At 43.9% G+C, this 26,760-nt stretch overlaps 1 protein-coding gene across 1 annotated transcript in view; it reads right to left on the bottom strand.

Annotated features, from left to right (window-relative positions):
• Positions 1-4,324: 4,324 nt before the first annotated feature.
• The window catches only part of LOC145413793 (uncharacterized), a 47,446-nt gene continuing 25,010 nt past the window's right edge, over positions 4,325-26,760 (bottom strand). The window contains exons 4-8 of the mRNA XM_080283447.1: positions 25,619-25,746; positions 25,274-25,399; positions 8,871-9,035; positions 5,038-5,250; positions 4,325-4,443 (exon numbers count right to left, since the gene is read on the bottom strand). Of these exons, the coding sequence (XP_080139573.1) occupies positions 4,325-4,443; positions 5,038-5,250; positions 8,871-9,035; positions 25,274-25,399; positions 25,619-25,746 (751 nt within the window). The remainder of the gene's footprint in view (positions 4,444-5,037; positions 5,251-8,870; positions 9,036-25,273; positions 25,400-25,618; positions 25,747-26,760) is intronic.

Genomic DNA, 26,760 nt, shown 5'->3' with positions numbered 1-26,760 from the left:
GCGTGAAGTAGCCTTTAGAATGGTTTTTCATCATTCAGTGGTTGTCATGGTTTTCCAGAGGCGTAATGAAACAAATTTAGTTGGCGACTGACACTTTCTTGGTACAGTACACGCCACAGCTCCACGTCAGATTCGCTACATACGGAGGCTGCATCTCAGACATACTTAAGCACATGAAATTCCTGCAGTACACTTGGTATGCAGTATGTCAGAGGATTATTTCCAAGTCGAGCTGACGACTGCCTTTGAACTGGAGGATAAGGATGAGAGAAGCAGATCGAAAAAGACCTGGGACAAGGTCATAGAGACTGAATGAGGAGGCTGCCAGAGATCGAGCAGCATGGAGAGCCCCCATTAGGTGACCAAGGCCGATGCATACAAGCATGTTTGAGCTTATATAAACAAAACGAATCGAAACAGACATTAACATGTAGTGAATGTTAATGGACTCTGCTTGTGAATTGGATAGTGATGAGTCGAAGTTTATGTATACAGTAAAGTACACATAACATACTGGTGTATTTTCGTTGGCTCAGTATATAAATAACAGAAAATAATATCAAGGTGTAATATACATAATTCGAAGCCTCCAGCGCCGTCTAAAATGTGGTACATTAACCCAGTGGTTTCCAGCCTTTTCTAATTTTCGCCCCCCCTCACTGAATGACACGTTCCCTGCGTCCCCCTTCCTCAAATACTGTATTTTACTGGCATAGTTGACACATGTTAATAAATATCATAGATCCTTAATCTGTGAAATTGTTTATGTATTCAGATAACTAGATTTCTTATTCATATCTGAAATATTTTCTCCATATTAAGAAATTACTGAATTTCATCATAATTCATAGTTTTCAGTTATAATTACCCTTTTTATCAAGCCTTCGCGCTTCCCCAGGCAGCCCTTCTTGCCCCCCTAGGGGGGCGCTCCCCACAGGTTGGAAACCACTGCATTAACTAGTATAGCCTATTCCCCCTTCAGTCGGAGCATTGTAGGAGTGTATTTTGGTGCAGATTAGGGAAGGTGCTTTTTTTTATTTTTTTTTATACTCATCACACAGTACTGATAATGTCTCGGTTTATGGCATTCACTGGAGGAGAATTCGCGGTTAGACAGACAGACAGACAGAGAATCATTAGATCATAAGCGTGATGTGACTTGCTCCGATCTCTCCCACCCCTCATCCCCTCCCAACCCGCGATCTGGAATGAGTGTCTATTGTCCGTGGTTATTGGAAGCAGAGCAGGGTTTAGCAGCAGGGGGCATGTTTAGTGGTGCGGAAAGTATTGGATACAAGAGCATCCTTTGATCGTCTGCCTGCGTCGCATTAGAGTGGGTGAGGGAGGCTGTGGGAGGCAGGAATGGACTGATATTTTGCGCTTGATAGAAGTGTCTATGACTGGTTTTCAACCTTTTCTAATTCTCGCCCCCCTCACTGAATGACACGTTCCTTGCGCCCTCCCCCCCTTCCTCAAATGCTGTATTTTACTGGCATAGTTGGCACATGTCAATAAATATCATAGATTCTTAATCTTTGAAATTGTTTATATATTTAGATAACTAGATTTCTTATTCATATCTGAAATATTTACTGAATTCCATCATAATTCATAGTTTTCAAATATAATTACCCTCTTCATCAAGCTTTTGCACCTCCCTAGGCAGCTGTCCGCATAAGTTGGAAACCACTGGTCTATGAGATCCTATTTTGTAGGTCAGTTAAGAGTAAACAACGGTTTTTTTTTTTTTTTTTTTTTTTTTTTTTTACGAAGCTATTTACTCGTACTATGCTGAGTGGTAACCAATTAACCAAATAGACGTTTGGTGGTCTAGTAGGTTAATGCATCCCAACTGGAAGTGGCCAATAGGAGATAACATCCGAGAGACGGTTAGTGATAATTTCTAACATAATACCGCTCGGGTTTGAACAGCTGATCATGTGCATGGAATGCCAAGACTAAGTATCTTTATGGGGACAATAAAAGATAAAGGGCTGGATGGATTCATTCCTACTAATTTGTTGAAGTCTACATAAATGAAACGGCAGATGATTGAGTAGCAAAGGGTTGATTGATCAAAAGAGAGTAAGACAGCTTAGGACTCGTGAAGATGGGTCTGGCCTTGGCGAAAAAGTATCTGCGCATATTACCGTACATATTACAATACGAACGGTGAATACCGCAAAGTGCCTGTTATTCATATCATAAATTAGAATTCCTGTTGTAATGAGATTGCAGTATACCGTTTGCTTGTGACGTTTTTTTATTTACAGTACAGCCAGACGCCTTACCCTAAGAAGAGGTGGCGACAATAATCGCCTCCTTGTCATTCTGTCCTCCGCCATCCCTCTGTGCTTTCTCCAACGCACATCCCCATACTCATATGCTTCACCCAATTTTTCCATATCATCCTTTCTTCCTCCTCCTCTCCTTCGCCTCACTCACGGACACTCCGCTAGTCAGAGTCTCCTCCATTCTCTCTGCATGGTTATAGTATTATTGTCTCTCTCTCTCTCTCTCTCTCTCTCTCTCTCTCTCTCTCTCTCTCTCTCTCTCTCTCTCTCTCTCTCTCACACACACACATGAAATTATATTAATTTCCCCTAGATGTCACTGTCTGTATTTAGGCCATCATCAGACCCCACCTGGGTGATCATTTTTACCGTGTGTACAGCCATCTGGAAAAGTCGTATCGTCGATCCCTGCCCTCCACAAAGTCTTTCAATGTTAAAATAAACAATCTGATGCACCCTGTGAAATACTTTGAAGTGAATGGGTTAGATATAGCCGTCATTAACCCCAGCAGTACCTGAGATCGTTAGCTGAAAGAAAAAAAAAAAATGAAAAAGGCATAGTTGTGAAGGTGTAATGTTCAGATCGGGGAAATTATTATGTTTTATTAACACTGGCAGGCTTTTATGAACCACCCTCTGTCGAATAAAATAATCTGGAGTGAGCTGGAAGAGAATGCTACAGTTGCCTTAATCATGAAAGTTAATGGTGTCCTTATTAACACAGGCTGCTACGGATATGACTCGGCTGAAGAAATGTGGCGTCAGGTCGAGTAGAATGCTAGAGTTGTCCCCATCTTGAAAGAATTAATGGCTCCAGTATTAACAAGCCTCATGCTTTTATGATTCCTCAGCTGAAGACAGTGGTCTGCCGTTAGCTGAAGTGGAAGACTAGAGTTCTCGCGATGGCTGTTGAACAAAACGCAAAGCAGCACAAGCAGAGGTATTGTTTATTATTGCCAGGTACAGAACACGGAGAAAACACACAATAGCACTTAGTATTGTACCCATTAATGACAGTTAAATATTTTACACATAAATGAATTATAATTTATTGATACATTTGATTATGTTCCAGGATTCCCTTCAGCCCTAGGATGTAATTTTTATTAGCTAGTTGTTACCGTTTTTTTTTTTTTTTTTTTTTTTTTATAACTTCAAATTGGAAGGGTTAGATATTAGCCTTCATTAATCCACTCACTACGGGGTTGCTTTCTTCATCTGAATAAAATTGTCATGCAGCAGCAAGTACAAACTTTAGATGTGGTGTCCTCGGCCTGATGAGGTTCACTCGTATAGTGCCAGTATGTTTTATGGAAGTATTGGTGTGTAAATAATGCTTAAGCCTATTACAGTATAGTCTATCAACACGGTGGTAGACTGCAATACAGTAGTTCGTCCACGTGGCGGCGATTTTCGTCCTTTTGCAGCTTATTCTCGTAGTTCAATGACAATAAGAAATACTAAGGCTCTGCGTCCTTGTCGTAACACATATGACTAGTACTATATTCTAGTGTTAATCTCTTCTTACAAAATAAGATAATGCTGTGACTCTACATCTTGCCTGTAACACTTTTTGTGACGAGTACCATATTCTAGTGTTAAATTCTTGATACAGTTTTAACATTCAGGGTGCAGGGATGGCGGTTTTAGGCAAGGTTAAGGTGGACAACGTATTTTACCGTATCGTAGTGAACTATTGGGTCTGTTGAACTCTTAAGTACATCATTTTAACGTACAATTACAACGTACGCCCGTCTCCTGCCTTGTCCTCATGGAAGCCAAGCATCCACCTATCCCACCCACATACTCACCCACCCCACCCCTCCCCACTCACCCTTTCTGCGTAATCCCCCGTCTGTCCACCCACCCACCAACCCACCCTGCCCATCTGACCATTATGCTCCGCCAGCGGGATGACTTACAAGTTTATGCACACACACACACACACACACACACACACACACACACACACACACACACACACACACACACACACAATCTCTCTCTCTCTCTCTCTCTCTCTCTCTCTCTCAAACACAAGGCTGCTGCACAAAATCAAGGCAGAATCCCCTGTTGTTGAGTTCCGTGGGACTGGCGCTGCCCTCAGTGGCGTCTGTGTGGTAGACGATGCGGAAGGGGCGAACGTAACCTGGAAAAAACAATAAAAATAAAAAAGAATAAGTAACTAAATAAAAATAAAAAATAAAAAGTAAGTTAATATAATAAGTAAATAGCTTAAACAGTGAGGAAGGCTGTGAGAGTTAGAGTGCAGGAATATTGTTATGTGTTGGTAATTTTGTAGGTACGACACACACACACACACACACACACACACACACACACACACACACACACACACACACACAGAGTTGATTTTGTATTAGGGATAGGGAAGAAGGGAGTTGTTACTGAGTAGGGATAGGGATGAGGGGAGTTGTTACTGAGTAGGGATAAAGAGGATGGGGGTTGCTACTGAGCAGGGATATGGAGAAGGAGTTGTTACTAAGCAGGGATATGGATGAGGGGTTACTGAACAGGGATAGCGAAGAGGGGGTTATTACTGAGTAGAGACAAAGAAGACATCGTTAATAAGTAAGGACGTAAAGAGGGAGTCGTTAGTGATTAAGGGCAAAAAAGGAGGGAGACGTTATTGGCTAGAGAAAGAAAGGAGTCGCTACTGATTAGGGACAGAAAGGAGGGAGGGAGTTGTTACCGAGTAGGGACACAGGGAACACCAACTCACTAAACAAGACGACATTGCCCGAGGTGGTTGACTGAATGACATTAAAGTTGTCCCCGCAAAGCCTATCCTGACAGTTCGAAGTTGGATCCACGGAGTTGTCAGAGATGCAGGGGATGGTGACCCAGTCCTTGTCGCAGTTGGCGGCACCCACCACACTGCCCACGGGTGCGCTTGTGCTGCCCGTGATGGTGAAGGACTGGGGGTTTGTGTTGACTGGAGAGAGTAAAGTTTTGATGTTATTTGAAAGGGTAGAGCGTTATTATTGTTACAATTATTATTATTATTATTATTATTATTTGAAAGGGTAAAGCATTATTATTATTATTATTATTAGTAGTAGTAGTAGTAGTAGTAGTAGTAGTAGTAGTATTGTTGTTGTTGCTTTTGTATTTCGAAACAAAGTATTATTATCATTAAAATGGGTAGAATATCATTACTCTTTATGCCTGTAGGGGCTTGAGTATCTTTCTTATCGCCTCTTCCTTCTGCTATTTCTCCTGCAAACTTTGATCGATATTAAAATGATATACAAGTTAATGTTAAGGTATAATATGTAAAACACATCGCTTAAGGAAGTGGTGTTACGAAACCTCCAATGCCACTTAGAATACGAACCTTAAGACATGAGTGTATGGTGGTGGTGCTGAACATCCACTCACGCGATGTAGTGCTACCTTCAGGTGACTCTGTACTGATTCACAAACTAAATGTTGTAACCCAGGAGACTGTTTGCTACGTTGAGTGATAATCGTTTAACATATGCATATAAATGGACACCTGGTGGTTCAGTGGATTAAGTTTCCCTAGCCAGATGTGTCCTACAGTGGCTGAACCCAAAGGGTGGTTAGGGTTTATTGCTAACATAACGCCCCACAGGGAAAGAGTAACTGGTCATTTTTGCCTTAGAAATCTGAACTAAGTAGCCTAGACCAGGATTCCTATGCTGCTAATGGGGCAGGGCAGGATTGGGGAAATACTCTTGATGCAAAGGCACGAAGATAAAAAGATGCTTTTTCGTTTTGTTTTTGTCGTAATTTTATTGTTATTGGTGTTGTAGGACTCAGTAGGGGTTACAGATGGAATATATGTTTATGTATTTTGTTATTTGTGCCGCCAGAGCACGACTAACTCTGGCGTGTGTGCTGCCTCTAAAGGTGAAATTTTGTAGACAGTACTATTACAAATTTGAGCTCAAAGGTATTAACGTGTGGACAGATTCACAGTTATGACGCGAAATTTTGAAACATGCGATGATTGTAAGACCATGCCTAAGCTCTCTGTATCGTTACTGTAATGTGTATATATATATATATATATATATATCACAAAGCTATTTACACAGTTTTCATTACTAGATATCACGCAGTTTCTTACTCATTCCTCCATAATTATTCTGTAACGCTTCCCCTCGCTCTCTTCCCCCCTTCTATCCCTTCCGCTCTTCCCTTCCCTCTCATCAAGCCATCCCTTCCCTTACCCAGTCTTTAATACTCCCTCCATTCTCTCCCTCTCCCCGAATTTCCCCTCTCCCTCTCTCATCATATCCCACCCCCTCTCCTATCTCCCCCATTCTTTCCTTCTTTCTCTCATCTGTCTTTTCTTTTACTTTCTTCCCCCTCTCATATCCCCTGCCTGACCATTTTCTTTCCTCCCTCCCCCTCCCTCTTCTTATCCTCATAATCTCCCTTTTCCAGACTTTTCCCTCTTCCTCCTTCACCTTCTCCCTAACGTCCTTCTCCCTCTTTCTCCCTCTTTCTTCCCTCCGACTCCCTTTTTCATCTCACCCTTCCGTTTTCCCATTTTCCCTTTTCCTTTCTTTTCCTTCTTTCAGTCCCGCACCCTTCCCTTTCCTTCCTCTCCCCCCCACCTCTTGATCTTCCTTCCATCTTCCAGGCCTCTTGATTTTGTTTTTGTTTTTTTTTGTTTTAGCTTTTTATCTTTACCTATCTTCCTTTCTTCTCTCCTCCACCACTTTCTATCCCTGTTCCCCCCCCCTCCTCCTCAACTTCATCCTTCCTGTTTCTTCCCTCAAACTTCACTATTTTTTATCGTTTTTCTTCTCTATCCTTCATTCTTTCTCTGTCCATCTCCTTCAGTCTTTTTCTTCCCATCCTTCTACCTCTTTCCCCCTCCACTCCTTTCTCTCTCCTTCATTCATACTTCTCTTCTTCTCTGTATCTCACTCTTTCCCTTCCTTCATTCTCCCTACTCGACATCCTCTCCCTCTCCCTTCGCTCTTCCCCATCTCTCTATTGATTACTTTCTCTCTCTTCCACCCTCTCCTTTTCTCTCCCTCACCCTTTCCCTCCTTTATTAACACTCTTTCTCTCCTTCACCCTCTTCCTCTCTCACTTTTCTCTCCTCCTCCTTCCTCCCTCCTCTCCTTCTCTCCTTTCTCCCCCTCTCACCCTCCCTCTCTCCTCCTCCCTCCCTCATTATCTTCCTCTCCTTCGCCTCCTCTCACCCCTCACCTTCTCCGTCTACCTGCCTTCTTAAAATAACGTGAAGTCTCTGAATAAGTTACCGTATTTGCTAAACTTGGCTGTCGTCTTCGTGCGTAATGGTGTTTCTCGCTCTTTCTACCCCCCATTCTCCCTCCCTTCCCTGTTTCTTAGTTTGGAAGAGTTTGTGGGAAGGGGAAACTGAGAATGACTGTGAGAAAAGCAAGATGAGAAGATGTAGTAGTAGCAGTAGTAACAGTCCTAGTCGTAGTAGTAGTAGTAGTAGTTGTAGTTGTAGTAGAGAGAGAGAGAGAGAGAGAGAGAGAGAGAGCAGGCTTAAGATAAACCTAACCGGGGAATCTTTGGAGGAAGTGAATTGTTTTAGCTATTTACAGGTGGTAATATTAGTTGGTACCTGATGCAAGCCATAGGATAGGAAAAAGGACTAGAGTATTAGGGGCGTCGAGGAGTGTGCTGAAGAAGCGACAAGTGTTTTCAAGTAAAGGTGGCTATGTATGAAGGTGTAGTGAAGGGTGTATGTTCAGGTATTGGTGGCTACGTATGCAGGTGTAGTGGTGCCGACATATTTTGTGTGAAGGCGATGCGTGCACTCTAAATGCTAGAGACTTAAGAAGGGTGGAAGTGCTGGAAATGAAGTGTCTAAGGTTTGCATAGAATGGTTTGACGGAGTGAGAAATGACATGGTGAGGGAAAGGTGTGGAAGTATACCTAGTACCATAGGAGGGCTCACCTGAGTGTGTCAAAATGGGAGATAATAATAATAATAATAAAGATTAACTGTACACACTGAAAGAGTGGCTGAGAGGAAAGGTTAAGCCAAGATGAAGATCGAAGGAAGGAAGGAAAGTCACAAGTCTAAGCATCCAGGCGGGCGAGAGGCATATATGAACAGAAGCAATCGGAATGAAGTGGTTTGAGGGGGATGATTCACAAGCAAGAACAGAAATAATCGGGGTAAACCGGACTGTGATGAGCGGGGCCTGACTGTGAATGTTTCAGACCTATTTTGATGTAGACCATTACGAACGACAGCCGAGAAAACCGACTCAGAATAATTGCTTTCTCCTGCTAACGAGTGCCACCTTGTTATTTATCTATCTGTCTGTCTGTCTATATCCATCTATCTGTATATCTTTCTATCTGTGCGTATCTTTCAGCTATCTATTTGTCTGTTCATCCACCTATCTGTCTATTAATGTCTGTCAATCAGCCAATCAATCAGTCATTCGTTATCTGTCTATCGTTCTCTGTGTCACTATGTATCTGTCTATCTCTCTCTCTGTCACTATGTATCTATTGATCTTCCTCTTTGTCACTATATATGTATCTGTCTGTTTATCAGTTTATCTGTTTAATGGTACTTCAACTCACCGGTATCAGCACAGGCCATGTACTGAATGCCACAAAAATTCTTCTCTGTCCTGATGCAAGAAGTGTAGTCCTGGTTAGATAGCTGTAGTCCCGTGCTGACGTCATAGTTGTAGGATCGAACCTGCCCCGTCACGCCCTGGTAGTACTGCAGACACGAGGTGGGGGCTGCAGAGAAATTAAATACCATCTTCAGCATTACTGCCATCATTTTTATAACCCCTAACTTCCTGGCGCGCACTATATGTCATCGTCATGGCTTTCATCAGTGTCATCGTCATCATAAATACAGTACTTGTAATTATAGCAGATGTCAGTACTGTTATTTATATGCGTGTCTCATCCAGTGTTGACGCCCTGTTGCTTGTCCTTTACATTTCCAGTGTGACAGCGACTTTTTCTACTAGTTTACCCCTGAGTTTACTTTGGCTACTTCTGGACGATTGTACTTAACTCGCAAAAAAAGTAGATAAAGACCGTATCTAATTTCCAGTTCGAAAAGCCAATCCTAAGCTGAATAAAATCGTCCGGCGGTAGCAAAAATGAAATAATTGCATCATCATAGTGAAGTGGTTCATGCTAAGTTATGAGTACAATTGGATGTATGTTGACAGATTACCATTTTTTCATAATCTGACTATTTACATTCTAAGCCCTTCACTACAATGACGTCCTTTCGTTTTATGTATTTATTTTTTATTTATTTTTATTTATTTTTGCTGACTCCAGATTTTTCTTTAGGTCTAGTTGGACTTTTGTTGCTGAAGGAATAAAATGCAGCCTTCTTGGACCCCTTCACCGCAATGGCTCCAGCAAAATCAGCCAATCAGGGGCTAAAGTTGCTGATCCGACGACCCTGTGCAGGTAAGTTATTCGTCGCTATGTAGGCTACTGTGCACCTGCAACTTTCCTGTATGCTGGGGCTCTCCACATGCAGTAGTTACGGTGCCTTAAGTTAGAGTGGTGTTGAAGGCTTGCCGTCTGATAATTCTCTCTCTCTCTCTCTCTCTCTCTCTCTCTCTCTCTCTCTCTCTCTCTCTCTCCAGCGGGGTAGTACCGGAAAACAGAAAAACACACACACACACAAAAAGGCAACCCTGTTCACTCACATTCATTTCCTCAGTTGTCATACAAGTAGGAGGTGTAAGGTTATCATCGTTCCTGGGAGGTACTGCCGTGGAGGTGGTGTTGTGGCCGGAAGCCGGGTAACTTGCCTTTTACAACACTCTTTGGCGGGGGACTCAACCACATTTACGCAAAGTACATGAGTAGACAGTTGCACATACATGTCCATTCAACACAGTAAAACATTTTTGCTAGGGTAAAGTTATAAGAAACCCATGTATTCCCTTCGTGTCGTAAAAGGAATTAAATGTGGCGGGAGCCGTGAGCAGGAAATCCTCTTTGTAAGAAATGTTTCCGGAAAGAAAAATAAAGTCTACCATTACTATTACACTGGACTCCGGTTTTATAAACTTGTTTTTGCTTCTCCATTACAGCGGGCATGCAGCACCCGTCCATACACGTACTCTTATTCCTTTTCTGTTCAGCACTGTAATGGAAGAGTTGTGCAATCTATAGTCGCGGCACACGACTCTGAAGTTGTCATTATCGTACCATGGCAACCTACCATTTAAAAGTGCGTCCTGGTTCGTATCATATTATACACGAATCATATTATTATGCACGAATATATTATACATGAATATTATTATACACGAGCATATTGTACACGAATTACATGCGTCTTATACACGAAATCAGACGCACTTTTGAATGGTAGGTTGCCAGGGCACGATAATAACAACCTCAGTGTCGCGCGCCGCGAGTATACTTGTAGTATTCTTAATCTGTGAATCTAGTATATATAATTGTTGAACTCCATATTAGTATCCTGAAATGAACGAAACATTATTTTAGCTTGCTTTGGAAGACTCAGCTTTCGCAGGTTTTCACATTTTGGTTTCTTCCTTTGGCATAAGAAAAAAAAAATGTTCCCTATGACGATAGAAACTGACAACAACTCCCCGAAATTTTTTTAAGATAAAAGGATATTTTTCATGGCAATTTAGAGTGGTTGGGAGAGAAGCAAGCAGCCGTGACATAAGATGTTGTACCCTCTCTCCATCTCCACTTTGCTTTTCTCTCTATTTTCCTTCATTTTCTCGCTTCCTCCCTTTTTTCTTAGTTCCTTCCTTCTGTCATTTTTTCACTCATAGTTTTGTTCTTTCTCTCTTCCCTCCTTTCCTCCCTATTTATTTCCTTTAACCCCTTTATCTCCATCTCGTCCTTCGTCATCCGTAGTTAAAAATTCATTAATCCCTCTATCTTTGCCTCATCGTCCTCTTTTATGCCTCATTTCGTTCCGCATCCTTCCTCCATATTCATCCTCACCCAACTTATCAGTCAAGTTTTTACACACTACACTTCTTCCTTCCCCCTCAGTCTATCCCACTACACCCTTCTCTTCCTTCTCACTTTCCCTACCCTCTCCTCACCTTCCCCACCGCTCTTCACACTCACCCCACCTTCCCCTCACTCTTCCCCCACTCCTCAACGTCCTCTCTCCATCTTCCTTTTCCTCTCTTCCTCTCCCTATCTTTCACCCACTCTCCCCCACTCCTCCCTACCCTCTTCTCTGTCTGTCCACTACTCCCCACCCTCTCCCCACCTCCCTCACTTCTGGGATGCGTCAGTTCATTTCACCCTTGCGTTCCCTCGTCATGACTTCCCCATCCTGCTCCTCCCTCCTCATTTTCTTCTTCTTCTTCCTCTCTCCACTTCCTCTCTCTCTGCCATTCTCGCTTTTCTCTTCTTCCTACTCCCTCTTCTTCCTCTTCCTCCTTCTCTTTTTTCTCCTCCTCCTCCTCCTTAATCGTTTCTCCTCCTCCTCCTCCTCCTCCTTAATCTTTTCTTCTTCCTCCTTCTTCTTCCTACTTTACTTCTCCTACCTCGCCCTTGTTTCTGCTTCACCCCTGCCCCTGCCTCATCCTTGCCCCTGCCTCACTCTGTTCATGCCTCACCCCAGTCCCTGCGTCACTCCAACCCCGCCCTCACCACTTCCCTTGTCTCACCACTGCCCTTTCCTCTCCCCTGCTCTTGCCTCACCTCTGCCCCTGCCTCATCTCTGCCTCTTCCTCACCCCTGCCCCTGCCTTACCCCTGCCCTTGCCTCACCTCTGCCCCTTCCTCACCCCTGCCCCTGCCTCACCCCTGCCCTTGCCTCACCTCTGCCCCTTCCTCACCCCTGCACCTGCCTCATCCCTGCCCCTGCCTCACCCCTACTCCTGCCTTATCCCTAGCCTGCCTCGCTCCTGCTTCTGCCTCACTCCAGCCCCTGCCTCATTCTTGACCCTGCTTCACCCCTGCCCTTCCCCCTGCCTCACCCCAACCCCTGCCTTCCCCCTGCCGGTACCTAATCCCTGCCCATACCTCATTTCTGTCCCTGTCTCACCCATGCCCTGCCTTACCCCATCTCCTGCCCCTGTTTCACCCTACCATACCTCAAACACAATTCTGCCACACCCAGTCTTACCTAAGCCACACCATACCACACCCATATATTGCGCATGCAACACCCTATCTCACTCCTCTACATAACTACCACACCCTGCCTCACCCTTGCTACACGTAATCCACACCCCTACCAAGCATATCCACACCCCTTTCATACTGCTGCCACATCATTTCTTATCCCTGACTCACATAATCTACACTCCTGCCACACCCAGCTTCGTTTCTGCCACATCCCTTCCACACTGCCGTCCTTCCTCACCTCACAAAACCTCGCCTCTTCGGTACTCATTCCATATAATTACATCACCCTCCCGTACCCCATCCACACCCTGCCATACCCTATCCACACAGTTCCGGCATTACTACCACACCCTGTTTTATGTCATCCACATCCTGCCACGCTCCTGCCTCGTCTCACCATTCGCTGTCACGTTCTTGTCAGTGTCGGGTTATGTGGTGAGACACTGATAGAGTAACAACATTTTTCCTCATATGTCTTTTCACCCTCCACCTGACAGACTCAGAGGAGGGTGTTGTTATCACTGGGATCAGTAGGTCTCCGTCCGTAGAGCTGGGGGGCAGGGCACCTGGCCGGGCGCAAGGTTATGGGCCTTGGCCGGGCTTAGAGATTTCGTTTCCGGGCCAGAATTCGGAGAGTATTCACTATAGAGTAATGAAATTTCACATAGTTATGTGTCTTTTATAGTGAACTGGTGCCTTTTGATAGGTAGAGTGCTGTGTCTGAAGTAGTTTTTTTTTAAAATAAAAAGTAATATATATATATATATATATATATATATATATATATATATATATATATATATATATATATATATATATATATATATATATATATAAAATTCAAGAGATTTCAATGCGACCCGTGCAAGGAATCTGAAGGGCCCAGGTTATGTGTCCTCAAGGCATCCTCCATACGCCCTCCTTTAAAAGAAATGATGGGGGGGGTGAGGGCCGTTATGCTCTTGGTTAGGTGCGCAGGGAGGTGGGGGAGTATGTGCTTGGTCAGATGGAAGGTTGCAACAGCATGGTATTGCCTACTGTATGTTTAAATTTGCAGTTGCAGACTCGAGACAATTTTATTCAGCTGAAGAGAAATTTCTACTAGTGAAAGAGTTACTGAAAGCTACATCAGACCCCTGCAGCTCGAAAAGTCTGCCGTAAGATTATTAATATTATTATGGATATCAAAAACAGAGTGAAAATAACACGTCGTTGGCTTGAAGTTAACAGCCCCCCCCCCCCGATAAGTTTCAGCTGTAGCTTCTTATCTCCAGCTGCAGGTGTTTACGACTGAATATCCCAATTATCTGACTCATTACTCTATAACTCTAAGCATTATCATGGAGGATACAGCAACAACGGAACGCCTTTATGCACCATACTTATCGGTACTTTTCCCTAGCAAATTAAGACAGTGTGGAATAAAGTATATTTTCCATTCATCCATTCATGTGGAGTTTTCGTGGATTTTTTAATAATCTGGTACTGAATGATTGTCTTTCGTGTGGAGGGGGAGAATGATGGTTTGGGAGAGTCTTCTTGGTATGGTCGGCATGTAAACTATAACGCGATTGTTCTACCCTGACGAACATCTCATTCTTTTCAGCTCGTTTGATGGCCAGGTGTTGTTGGACTAGAGGGCCGATTTGACTAGTACGCAATGATACTCAGTCCTACTTTATAACTAATACTCATTAAATTTCATGCATCCTCTACTAGTATTCAGGTTATGGAAGTGGCCCAGTTCCATCAGGTAGTAGGATTGACTGTGTTGGCTTTCCTTTTTAGCTTATCCGTCTAACTTTGTACATTTTTCCAACCTTGCCTTTCTTTTAAAGGTTGCTGGTTCCTTGAAAGCAGTGATAAGAAACAGGGAAGTGAGCATGGAAGTGAAAAAGTTACTACATGACAGTATTGTGATACCAACTCTAACGTATGGAAGTGAAGCTTGGACGTTGTTGGAAGGACACAAGTCAAAAGTGAGAGCAGTGGAAATGAGTTATTTAAGAGGAGCCTGTGGAGTCACATGGAGAGACAGGCTGACGAATGAGGATATAAAGGAGCGTTGTGGTGTGGATGTGGCTGTGATAGGAAGCGTTATGAGGAACACACTGAGGTGGTTTGGCCATGTGGAGAGGATGGAGGGTGAAAGACTGACGAAGAGAGTGTATGTGAGTGAGGTGGAGGAGGGAAGAGGGAGGGGGAGGCCGAGGATGAGATGGAGGGATGGGGTGGAGAGGTATATGAGAGAGGGTGATGTGAGTTGGGAGCAGGGCAGTGAAATGGCGGGGGACAGGGTGAAGTGGAGCCGATTTGTTTGTGGCCACCCCAAACAGGATTGAGGCGTCTGGCAATAGATAGATAGATAGATAGTCTTTCTTTTGCTTGTTGCGCCTCTACCCCTCCGTCCCTGGATCATGTTTTCGTTGGCTTGGAAGCATTTTTAGCACCTTTTCCCTTGCGATTTATTTTGCATATTACACAGTTGTACTCTCTTGTAGGTTTTTCATTTCTCTGCAAAATGGATATGATTCGCTTAATGACGTGTGGGAGGAGAAACGCATAATGATTTAAGTTCTTGAGTACTCTAGAGTTTCGGACTACACAGAGCTGATATTTGGATTCCACATAGTTTGGTATGTTCCAGAAATAGGGAACTGAAGCTTTTTCTTATGCATCTCCCCCATCCATTTTATCCATAATTTGCATTAAGAAGCATACTGGAGGCTATTAACTCACTATGTGCATATATGAACGGGCGAGGAAATGTTGGAAAGTCTTCAAGATCCACTAGAGTGTGCCTCAGTGTCACCTACCTCACTCCCACCTGATCCCCTTAATGGTAGAGATAGAGCTGTGTAGAGGCGACAGGGATAGAGGGGTGGAGAGGAGTCAGGGATGGAAAGGTGGAGGGGAGGTGGGGATGCAGAAGTGAAGGGGAGGTGGAGATAGAGGAGGAAGGGAAGGAGAGGCAGGGATGGAAGGGTGGAGGGCAGGCAGAGATAATGAGATGCGAGGAGGCAGGGATGGAAGGGTGGAAGGGAGGTAGGGATAGAGGGATGGAGAGAAGGTAGGGATAGAAGGGTGTTGGGGAGGCAAGAATAGAACGAATGGAGGGGAGGGAGGGATAGAGGGGGTGTGGGGGTGGGGGTACAGGAAACCAAACAGCATTGAAGCTATCGTCGCACCAGGCACACACGTCCTGCCTCTTACGTCTCCCGGTATGTCTCACGGCAACGAGGTGTTGGGGTGGGGGAGTGAGTGGAGAAACGGGAATGGAGGCGGGAGGAAAGCTGAAGGGATGAGAGTGGGGAAGGGGCAGACAGAAAGGCGAAGATGGAGGTGGGAGAAATATTGAAGGGAACAGAAGGAAGGCGGGGAGGAACAGGAAAGACAGAGAGAATATAGAGGGAAGAATGTTGGAAGGAATAAAGGGAGGGAGGGAATGACAGAGGATGGGAGGGAGAATCTTTGTGAGGAATAGAGAGAGGGGAGGTGTGGAAGTGAGAGGGGGCAGGGGAGCGAAATAGGAGATGGAAGCCGAAAGAAAACTGGCGGGAAGAGAAGGGAAAAGAGGAGGAACGGAGGAAGAACTCTGGGGAAGGGAGGAGTGAAAGGGTAAGAAATGTGGGAAGTGAGTAAGGTGAATATAAAGTTGGAGTGAGGGAGGGAGGGAGACCAGGAGGAAAGAAATAAACTTGTAGGAAGGGAAGGAAGGAAGTAACTGCGAGAGAGAAAAGAGAGAAAATTGTATGGAGGGAAGGATGAAGGGAAAAAGGAGAATATGGAGAGAAGGGAGGAAGAGACAGAAAGGAAAAAAAATGTAGAGAGGAGGAGGGAGAGCAAAGAAAAAGAAAATTTGGGGTAGGAGACGAGGGAGAAAGCTGACGAAATAGAGCATGAGATAGTTTTTGACAGGGAAGTAGGAACGTAGGGAGAGAGAGAGAGAGAGAGAGAGAGAGAAGGGAGAAGAGAAAATAGGTGAATCAAACTAGAGAGAGAGGGGGGGTGATTTGAGAGTGTGATATGAATGTATATGAAGATTAGTCAAGAGACGTTTTATTACAATGACACACACACACACACACACACACACACACACACACTCTCTCTCTCTCTCTCTCTCTCTCTCTCTCTCTCTCTCCACACCATCCATCCCCGTCACAGTCCCTCCCTAGCGTCCACAAGTTTTCCTTCCTCGGCATATCACTCCTTGCTTTCCTGCTCGACGCTCTTTCTCACAAAATCCATCTGTACTTGCCAAACTTACTCGGTCTCTGCACCTGTTCCCCCCCCCTCTCTCTCTCTCACACACACACACACACACACTTCCAGACTGCCAAGGATTTGCCCTGTATATATAGGCCACCCCGTGTATGTAGGCCATTTGGCTGTGTACATGCAGGTCATACAGGTACACATAGACTTATACCTCACACACACACAGATAGACGCACATAACGTGAGCGGATATTTGTTGCACGCATGATGTGTACACCTGCACACCCACGCGTATTGCCTACACGTGTATGGTATATCTGGCAGTTTATCTGGCTGTGTGTATCTCTAGCTGTGTGTAGCTGTCCGTATCTATCTGTTTATTTATCTATCTGTATGGTATCTATTTCTATCCATCTGTCTGTTTGTTTGCTTATACTTTTGTCTATCTTTGGGATGTCCCTCGAGATTTTTTGAGAAAGTCCAAGAGGCTGTTCTCGGGCGAAGAGGTTGTAACTATACCCGTATTAACTTTAGACGATCACTGGTATTCTCTCTCTCTCTCTCTCTCTCTCTCTCTCTCTCTCTCTCACACACACACACACACATACACACACACATACACACAAGCAGGCGTGAACATAATTCCTTTGTGGTGTTGATAAGTCACGTAGGAGAACAATAGCTCACTCGTCCTTACCTAATGAAGAGTCCTGCCTTCCAATGACTCACCCACTCACCTTTTTATCATCACCCCATCGCGGCCATAAAATTATACCTACTTTATGAACGATTTTACGGTTGGTAAATTTTAGAAAAGCTTTTTAAGTACAGAAATTGAACTTTTCTGAATTATATTTTCCCCCATTTAAATCAGCATAATATGATTTTCACATGTACCATTTATTGTCAGTGAAATGTAAGAACTACCTTTTTAATCACTCAGCATAGGTTATACAAAACACACATACACACACACACACACACACACACACACACACACACACACACACACACACACACACACACACACACACACACACACACACACACATGCATGGTTTTATGAATATGTGTCAGCGCTTACATTAACGGGTGTGCGTGGGACTTTAGTATGGCATGAAAGCGGAAATTGGACTGCTAAAGAATGTGTGTGTGTGTGAAGTGAGTAGAATGGCTAGGATGAAAAAAAAGAAAATGTGATTTGTAAAAGAAGTGGAATAAGGAAATATGTTGATAACTGGGTAGAAGAGAGTGTGCTTGGATGATACGAGAATATGGAGTGAACAGATATAGACAGGATGGTCAAAAAGATATATATGTAAATGAGTTTGAAGGTGAGAGGAGGTGTGGTAAGCCAAGAAGACGGATAGATATGGTAAATATGTGTGTGTGTGTGTGTGTGTGTGTGTGTGTGTGTGTGTGTGTGTGTGTGTGAGAGAGAGAGAGAGAGAGAGAGAGAGAGAGAGAGAGAGATGGAAGTTGACGAGACAGGGAACTGAGTTGGTTGTATGAAGTATGTCTGAAGTGACCTATGAGAAGGGTTTGAGGGTTTGGGATCTCTTATTGAACCTGATATTCAGTGGAGTTGCTCTGTCTGGCACGGGTATACGAAGCGCATCTATGAATAAAATTGAAAGTAATATGTGCATGTAGAGAAGTTTGTGAGATGGAGCCAGGATTCCGCGGCCTTGAATGAAGTGCGTGAATGACTGTGAGGCCTATTATACTGGCATGGCTGCAGTTCTCGCTCGTATTTTCTCTTATCTTGATTCCGGATTATACGCCACCAGATCATTGGGTGGAAATATCTGCCTGTATCTGTATATCAGTATCTACAAATACTTATCAGTCAGTCTGTTTGTCCATATGCATGTTTGTCTGACGCCGCAATATGTTTACTAAAAGATATTCTTGTTACCCACCCATCGTTACCTGTAATTACTGTTATCAAAGCTTTTCCCACTGCCACACCTGCAGTACTTTGCTAAGCTGTATCATCTAATCTGATGCAATGAACCATGACTTTCGTTGTTACCTTTATCATATTAATTAATCACTTCCAAATTTTAAACTCCCGACCTTTGTGACCTGCCTGAATCTGATGCCTTATTGTCACCATTATGTTTATCTCTTATCTAACTAACTGTGTATAAATATTTCACCTGGCTTGGCCTTATCTGTTGTCACGAATCAATTCGCGACATTTCCTTTTTGTGAGAAGCCACGAACTATTAGTGGAAAACTCACTGTGTATCGCTCAGTTAACCGTTTCTCTCTCCATTCCGGGGTATACTTTTCAAATAATTCGTCACCGTTTTCAAAAAGTGACCGATTTAATGCACGTCACTAAGTGCGCTACTGAGCGATACAATTATTTCTTTATCGTTTGCCTCTGCTTCATTCAACCGTTAGCCACGCCTTCTTCCGGTGGCCTGTGCGTACTGCTTATGCATTATTTGAATTCAGTCTTGTGTTTGCTGTGACGGAGAAAGGGTCTGTGCTCAGAAGTGGAGAGGTCAGCTAGCACCCCAAGCTCCATTAGTACAGTTAATCCCAGTACTCCCACCTTAGTGGTGATACATAGTATTCATCGACTGGTATTTCTTTTGTGTATTTTGTAGTTTTAAGAGCTTAGTTAAGGTGTTTTTCCTAGGCGTAAGTATTTAGCTTCTGTGTGAGTGAGCGAGTGCGTCTCATTTAATTTGATTTGAAATGTAATGTTAAGTTTATTTTTGTGATTAATAAATTTAACAGTTCTATTTCTTGAGCTTAATGTAGAGTAAAAATCTTGTTTCATTTCTCCATAATTAAGCTTATTTTCCATATAGCTCCTAGCTTGCATAAACGTTTGCTTTCATAACTGGTACTTAGACCAGTCTTGTTGTATTAACTTAAAATCCGTTGTGCCAGGAGTTAATGCATCAGCAAGAACCTGATGTTATTATTATTAGTATTAGTTATTTATTGTCAGGGGTGATGTAACTTTCTCCAGAGGCTAACAGTACAGTAAGTCAGCAATTGTGAGTAATTAGTCTCTGCTGTGTACTGTTGAGGAAGTTTTTAAATTCTCGTTCTCAGAGAATCGTGCTAAGCCAACGTAAAGTAATCGTTGCTTGATGTAGCAAGACAACCATTGTCTCTGCTCTTCAATATTATTGAATATTATCAATTTAAATAATATTTAACCATTTATATCAAAATTACCGTGATATTATAAAAACCCCGTGACAATTGGCGACCTCATTCCAGGATATTAACTCCTAGCTCTAAAGCTATTCACGAGATAGTGCTCACTCATTCATATTTAGGTATTTATCATTAAAGTTTATAGGCACAAGCTTACTGGTGTTTACCCTTAATTTAGCAAGTGAATTTTGCTTTATTAATCAATAGAGTACTTAACTCTAGTTTATTCTTGGTAACGCCAGACGATTTTATTCGCTCCTGGGAAGTCGCCGTACCCATTGTGTTTATTATTGAGTCTTCCCAGTCATTTACATTTTTGATTTATTCTTTGCCAGTTAACTAGATAAGACTGGTCACCACTAGCTTGTGTCTGTATTCTTTACTTGTGTTTATTAGTATTCGTCGCTAAGCAGTCAGTACTCAATTTCGGTTACTTAGTAAATTGAGCTAGCATCATGGCTACAGCTGTATATGTACAGGAAGCCAAAGATATTGGTCTCACAGACCCAGAGAAAATACAGAGTTACGTTCTCTCACGGTTCAATTACGAGCAAGAACGTGAAAGATGCTCGTGAAGAGCGTAGGATTCAGCGCGAATCGCGAGCGAGAACAGCGCGAATACGAGCGAGAACAGCGTGAGGAACGTGAAGAGAGCGTGCATATGAACAAGAGCAGCGTGAGAAAGAGCGCGAATACGAGCGGGAACAACGAGAACACGAACGTGCCGAGCGAGAAGCACGAGAAAAACATGAACTTGAAGTGCTGAAGCTCAAGCGAGATTCCTTGGCTTCAGACACGTCTGCTGCAGTTGGTCCAAGCTCCACGAGCTTTCTCCCTGCACATGTCCTGGCGACCCCACGCATCAAGCTTCCTTCATACAAGGAAAGCGAGCGAATCGAGCCGTACATAGCTCGTTTTGAGGACATGGCAGACTTATATCAACTGGATGAGGCAGCTAAGCGGCTTCAGTTTCTTAGTTTATTTGAGGGCCCTGCCCTCGATATTCTCCACAGAATTCGTGGAGACAATCTCACATATGAGATGATGAAAGCTGCACTCATTAAGGCGTATGGTCTCACAGTAGACGACGCCAAAGTTCAGTTCATGCGAGCTCGTCTCCAAGACAAGGAGACAGCTGTTCAGTTCCTTGATCGTCTCACAGCTTACTTAAATGAGTGGATGGAGAAAGATGAAACTCCTTCAACGCGTGAGGGATAATTGACCTTATGCTGCGTACACAGCTAGAGAGGTCGTGGCCTGCTGAGCTCATAGCACAGCTTAAGATCTGCCAGGTGAAAGATGCCAGCCAAATGGCAGAGAAGGCTGATGCATTCTTTACTGCATACGGGTATCAAGCTCGTAAGCAAAACACCTGGAGCAGAAAAGATACTGCCAAGTCTGGGAAGCCGTCTCAGACTGAATCCCAGCACCAAGGCCATTCTCAGAGTAATGGCCAAGGTCCAAAACCGCAGTGGAAGGACCAGGGGCAAAACACTCAGAAATCTGAGTGGAAGAGGTACAACAAGTACCCTAACCAGCAGCAGTATCAGCCACGCAACCGACCGTCGGGACAAACTTTTTCACCTCCAGCTCAAAAGAGGCAGGAAGCGAATGCAGCCTTCATTCCTCAGCAGCAGCCTGGTGGTCACGTCCCTACCAGTGTGGGTACTTCCCCACAGTTCACTAGTCCCACAGTGACAGTGAACCCCCCTCCACAGATGGCCAATGTTCCATCTTCCCAATATAATCCTCAAGGCACAATGTTTGCCACTTCAATTCAGCAGCCTCATGAGTGGCTAGCTGCTTCCTCCACAGGCCCTCCCACAGGTGACAGTACCTTCCTTGTTCAGCCAGGGTTTGTGGGAGGCATTCCTGTGAAGGTCCTGAGAGATAATGGTTCCTCAGGTTGCTCTGTTAAGCAGAGTTTAGTTCGGCAGGCAGTCTACAGGTCGACAGATCCATGCAAAGCTTATTGATGGATCAGTGAGATTGTTCCCTGAGGCATGTATCCAGGTGGCATCTCCATTTTATACTGGTATGACACTTGCAGTTGTCATGCCAGAGCCTCTATTTGACTTAATAGTAGGCAATATTAATGGAGTCAGGGATAGTTGCTCCGATGGCGCTACTCAGACTTTGGCTGCTGCGGTGACACGAGCCATGACTGAGGCTCCAGACTGTGTCACCCCAGTGATCATTGAATCGCCGCAAGATCTGATGTGCAGTCAACTTGTACAAGAACAACATTCTGACCCGACACTTGCTGCCGTGCGGAATAAACAAAAGGGTCGAGTGATTAAGTATTCACGGGGAGGTCGAGCCAAGTTCCTTCGCAAACAGGACGGCTCTACCGTGAGTCACGAACACCCGAGGGCGAGTTCGACTGCAGTTTGTCGTTCCCGCCAAGTACCGCCCAGCAGTGTTACAATGGGGTCATTGTCCAGCCTCAGGAGGTCACCTGGGCAAAAGGAAGACCCAGGGCCGTATCCGAGCTGACTTTTTCTGGCCAGGGATGGGACGAGACATAGACAGTTTTGTCCGTTCCTGCAGTGTGTGCCAAAGTATCACCACTGATCAGGGACATGTCCTTCCTGTGCCGTTCATAACCACACCTGTAATCTCTGAGTCAGTTGAGAGACAGGGTAGTGGTGAAGTGGGTGCAGACCTGATGTCTCGCCCATTGGCCCCACAGGACACAGTATGTCCAGGGCCTGTACATGCATATTATGTACCTTAAGTTAAGGGGAAGTTGAGAGGCGACTTGAGGCTATGGAAGACCCAAGTTTGCATAAGGATTCTCAGCTTCCCGGTACTAATAGAAGTACTGTAGGTTAAGGGGGAAGTTGAGAGGCGACTTGAGGCTATGGAAGACCCAAGTTTGCATAAGGATTCTCAGCTTCCCGGTACTAATAGAAGTACTGTAGGTTAAGGGGGAAGTTCGAGAGAGAACTCCGCAGTGGCGACTTGAGGCTATGGAAGACCCAAGTTTGCACAAGGATTCTCAGCTTTCCGGTACTAATATAAGTATTGTATTGTAGGTTAAGGGGGAAGTTCGAGAGAGAACTCCGCAGAGGCGACTTGAGGCTATGGAAGACCCAAGTTTGCACGAGGATTCTCAGCTTCCCGATACTAATATAAGTATTATAGGTTAAGGGGGAAGTGAGAACTCTGCAGAGGCGACTTGAGGCTATGGAAGACCCAAGTTTGCACAAGGATTCTCAGCTTCCCGATATTAATATAAGTACTGTAGGTTAAGGCACAGGTTGAGGACCCGTGTGCGGCTCGAGGCTATGGAAGACCCGAGTTTGCACAGGGATTCTCAACTTGCCGACCATAATCGTGTGCTATAATTAATGGCGACCTCGGAGTGTACTTTTCATAGCATGTACTGACTGCTAGCCAGAGAGTAATTGTAACATAATAAGAATTTTGTCTCATTGACACTTTTGATGCTCCACCTTAATTGGTTTTGCAGGTTCAGCAATGGGTGTAGCAGTTTTGCTGTGCGGGCCAGCTGATCGTCTGCCGCACGCTGCCGCCTCTTCTCCTCTGCCTTCGTCGTCGCCATATTATTTACTGTGTCATTTTACACGTAGGTACAGTTACACTACAACTGTCACACCTACACCGCGTATTACATACACCACGCTACACAACAATTAGTTGTCAGTGTAAATGTGGCAATTTTCGCTCAGTTTGACCTGAGTACAGGATTTTCACCGTCGTCACGGAGTTTTTCCCTCAAGCTTGCTTCTATTAACGTAAATACGAGGTTTTTTCACTCACTGGCGACTGCGATTTTCTCCTGTAGCAGGATAGCACACACCACAGTGTGAATCTTGTGTGACTGAGTTAGGATTTATATGTATGTATATTGAAATCATTCTTCTGAAGGAAGAAAGATTTAATTTTCATGGGGCGTAATGTCACGAATCAATTCGCGACATTTCCTTTTTGTGAGAAGCCACGAACTATTAGTGGAAAACTCACTGTGTATCGCTCAGTTAACCGTTTCTCTCTCCATTCCGGGGTATACTTTTCAAATAATTCGTCACCGTTTTCAAAAAGTGACCGATTTAATGCACGTCACTAAGTGCGCTACTGAGCGATACAATTATTTCTTTATCGTTTGCCTCTGCTTCATTCAACCGTTAGCCACGCCTTCTTCCGGTGGCCTGTGCGTACTGCTTATGCATTATTTGAATTCAGTCTTGTGTTTGCTGTGACGGAGAAAGGGTCTGTGCTCAGAAGTGGAGAGGTCAGCTAGCACCCCAAGCTCCATTAGTACAGTTAATCCCAGTACTCCCACCTTAGTGGTGATACATAGTATTCATCGACTGGTATTTCTTTTTGTGTATTTTGTAGTTTTAAGAGCTTAGTTAAGGTGTTTTTCCTAGGCGTAAGTATTTAGCTTCTGTGTGAAGGTGGCCAGTGCGTCTCATTTAATTTGATTTGAAATGTAATGTTAAGTTTATTTTTGTGATTAATAAATTTAACAGTTCTATTTCTTGAGCTTAATGTAGAGTAAAAATCTTGTTTCATTTCTCCATAATTAAGCTTATTTTCCATATAGCTCCTAGCTTGCATAAACGTTTGCTTTCATAACTGGTACTTAGACCAGTCTTGTTGTATTAACTTAAAATCCGTTGTGCCAGGAGTTAATGCATCAGCAAGAACCTGATGTTATTATTATTAGTATTAGTTATTTATTGTCAGGGGTGATGTAACTTTCTCCAGAGGCTAACAGTACAGTAAGTCAGCAATTGTGAGTAATTAGTCTCTGCTGTGTACTGTTGAGGAAGTTTATAAATTCTCGTTCTCAGAGAATCGTGCTAAGCCAACGTAAAGTAATCGTTGCTTGATGTAGCAAGACAACCATTGTCTCTGCTCTTCAATATTATTGAATATTATCAATTTAAATAATATTTAACCATTTATATCAAAATTACCGTGATATTATAAAAACCCCGTGACATCTGTAACATCATTTTGAACACTTCGTAAAAAAAATAAAAAAAAATATATTTGGCCTATTCTGATTCGCTTTCATTTAATACCTATCACTTTATCAGACCCGACCTTCTATATCACCTTTAATTAACACATGTCACTTAATTGGAACTTCCCTTTAATTAACACCATTCACTTAATTGGCCATGACTCCCCACATCACCCTCAATTAATCGATTTATTTTTATTACCCATTGTCGAGCGGGGGTTATTTTCCGGTGAATGAATTTGTGTAGCCGTAACAAGAATGAAATACCTACGTGACGAGCTACCCTGCAAATGACAAAAAACTGACAATGAATCGGACTTCTGTTTATTTATTTATTTATTTATTTATTTTTTATTTTAGCCAACTCAGGGCATAGGCTAGACAGTCCGTTCTCAAAGGCCCAAAAGTTCTCCCAAAAGACCTACTGATGCACACACACACACACACACACACACACAACTGACCCGTGTAATCGGTGTTGCAGGGGATCTGGGACACCTTCACCTTCCACTTGCGGTCGAACGAAGGCCCCATAGTTACGAAGGTCAGCACGGACGGGGTGGTGGCGCCGGGGCCGAGGTCAACGTACACTGTGGAGAGGGTCAGGTCAGGTTAGTTGTAAATGGTGGTAAGAGTAGTGGGGAAGACTTTGGTGTGTGTGTGTGTGTGTGTGTGTGTGTGAGAGAGAGAGAGAGAGAGATGAATGTATATGAACGGATGGATAAGTAAACGAATCAATAAATAGATAAACAGACAGAGAAATAGGTAGCGTGGTAGAGAGATGTACTAATAGACAGCGTGTGCCTTACTATGATTTCCTGTATTAGTGCCACATATGGTTGGCACTGGAGACCCGCCTGACACGGTGAAGCGGTCGTTGAGGCACTGGTGGTCCGTGGTCTCAGGGGGCGAGATGTCGAATGTGTCAAAGTCGAGCCTGAGGGGAGGGGAGGGCAGAGAGAGAATTACATAGACATACAGACAACACATTAGGGAGTTACACAGCCACAGAGAACGCACAAGGGGGGGGGGAGTTATATAGATACACAAACAACACAGAAGAAAGGGAGGCAGGGAAAGTTACATAGATACACATCCAATGCCCAAGGGAGGGGGGAGAAAGAGTTACAAAGAGACAACACACAAGAGAGGGGAGAGAGAGTTAGATAGGTATACGGACGGCACACAAGGGAGGAAGGGGAGTTACATAGACACACAGACAATACACAGCTCACGGTCCCTGTAATGTTGTGATGCCTCAGTATTAACCCCTTCAGCCAGAGGACTTTTTCTAGTTAACATCAGATGATTTTATTCAGGTTTGTGGTTAGTGGTGGCGCCCATCACCCACTCGCTTGATGACGTGCGACTTCCAGGTGTCTACTGAGTGGCAAGACAGATGATTTCTTGTACCCAGTAAACCAGTTAGTAAACTGATTGGTAACCACATAACCAAAGGAACGCCTTGTTGTCCAGTGGATTAAGGCGCTCCAGTCGGATGTTTCCCATAAGCAGGGATTATATGCAAAGGGTGGCTGGGATTTGTTGCCCACATACCTGTAATGACATTTAGGGACGATGGCCAAAGAAGCTTAACCTCGGTCCCCTACGCTCTTAATGGGGCAGTGAAGGAGTACAACGGAAAGCAAACAGAATGGATGATATAAAACGTCCCGGGTTGTAGGGGTTACTTTAATCACAATGATGTCGTCTTTCTCATTTTATTCTAAGGCCAAATTATTTCATTCAGCGTGGATACGACGTTCCCAGACTGTAATTGGCAATCCCTTTACTACGATGTCCTCTTCTACTATTTATTCATGCTAGCCCCAGAGGATTTTACTCATCATAGGGGATGCTTTTCGAACCAGAAGGACTACATAAAGCCTTCGTTAACCTCTCCACCACTAGAAGTAATTTTTAAGCATAGAATCATGTCCTCTGGTAGCTT

Source organism: Coenobita brevimanus, chromosome 97 (genome assembly GCF_032717465.1).
Source record: "Coenobita brevimanus isolate Jiangsu-jjx chromosome 97, ASM3271746v2, whole genome shotgun sequence".
Classification (NCBI taxonomy): Eukaryota; Metazoa; Arthropoda; class Malacostraca; order Decapoda; family Coenobitidae; genus Coenobita; species Coenobita brevimanus.
This window is presented reverse-complemented; position numbering and strand designations above follow the sequence as displayed.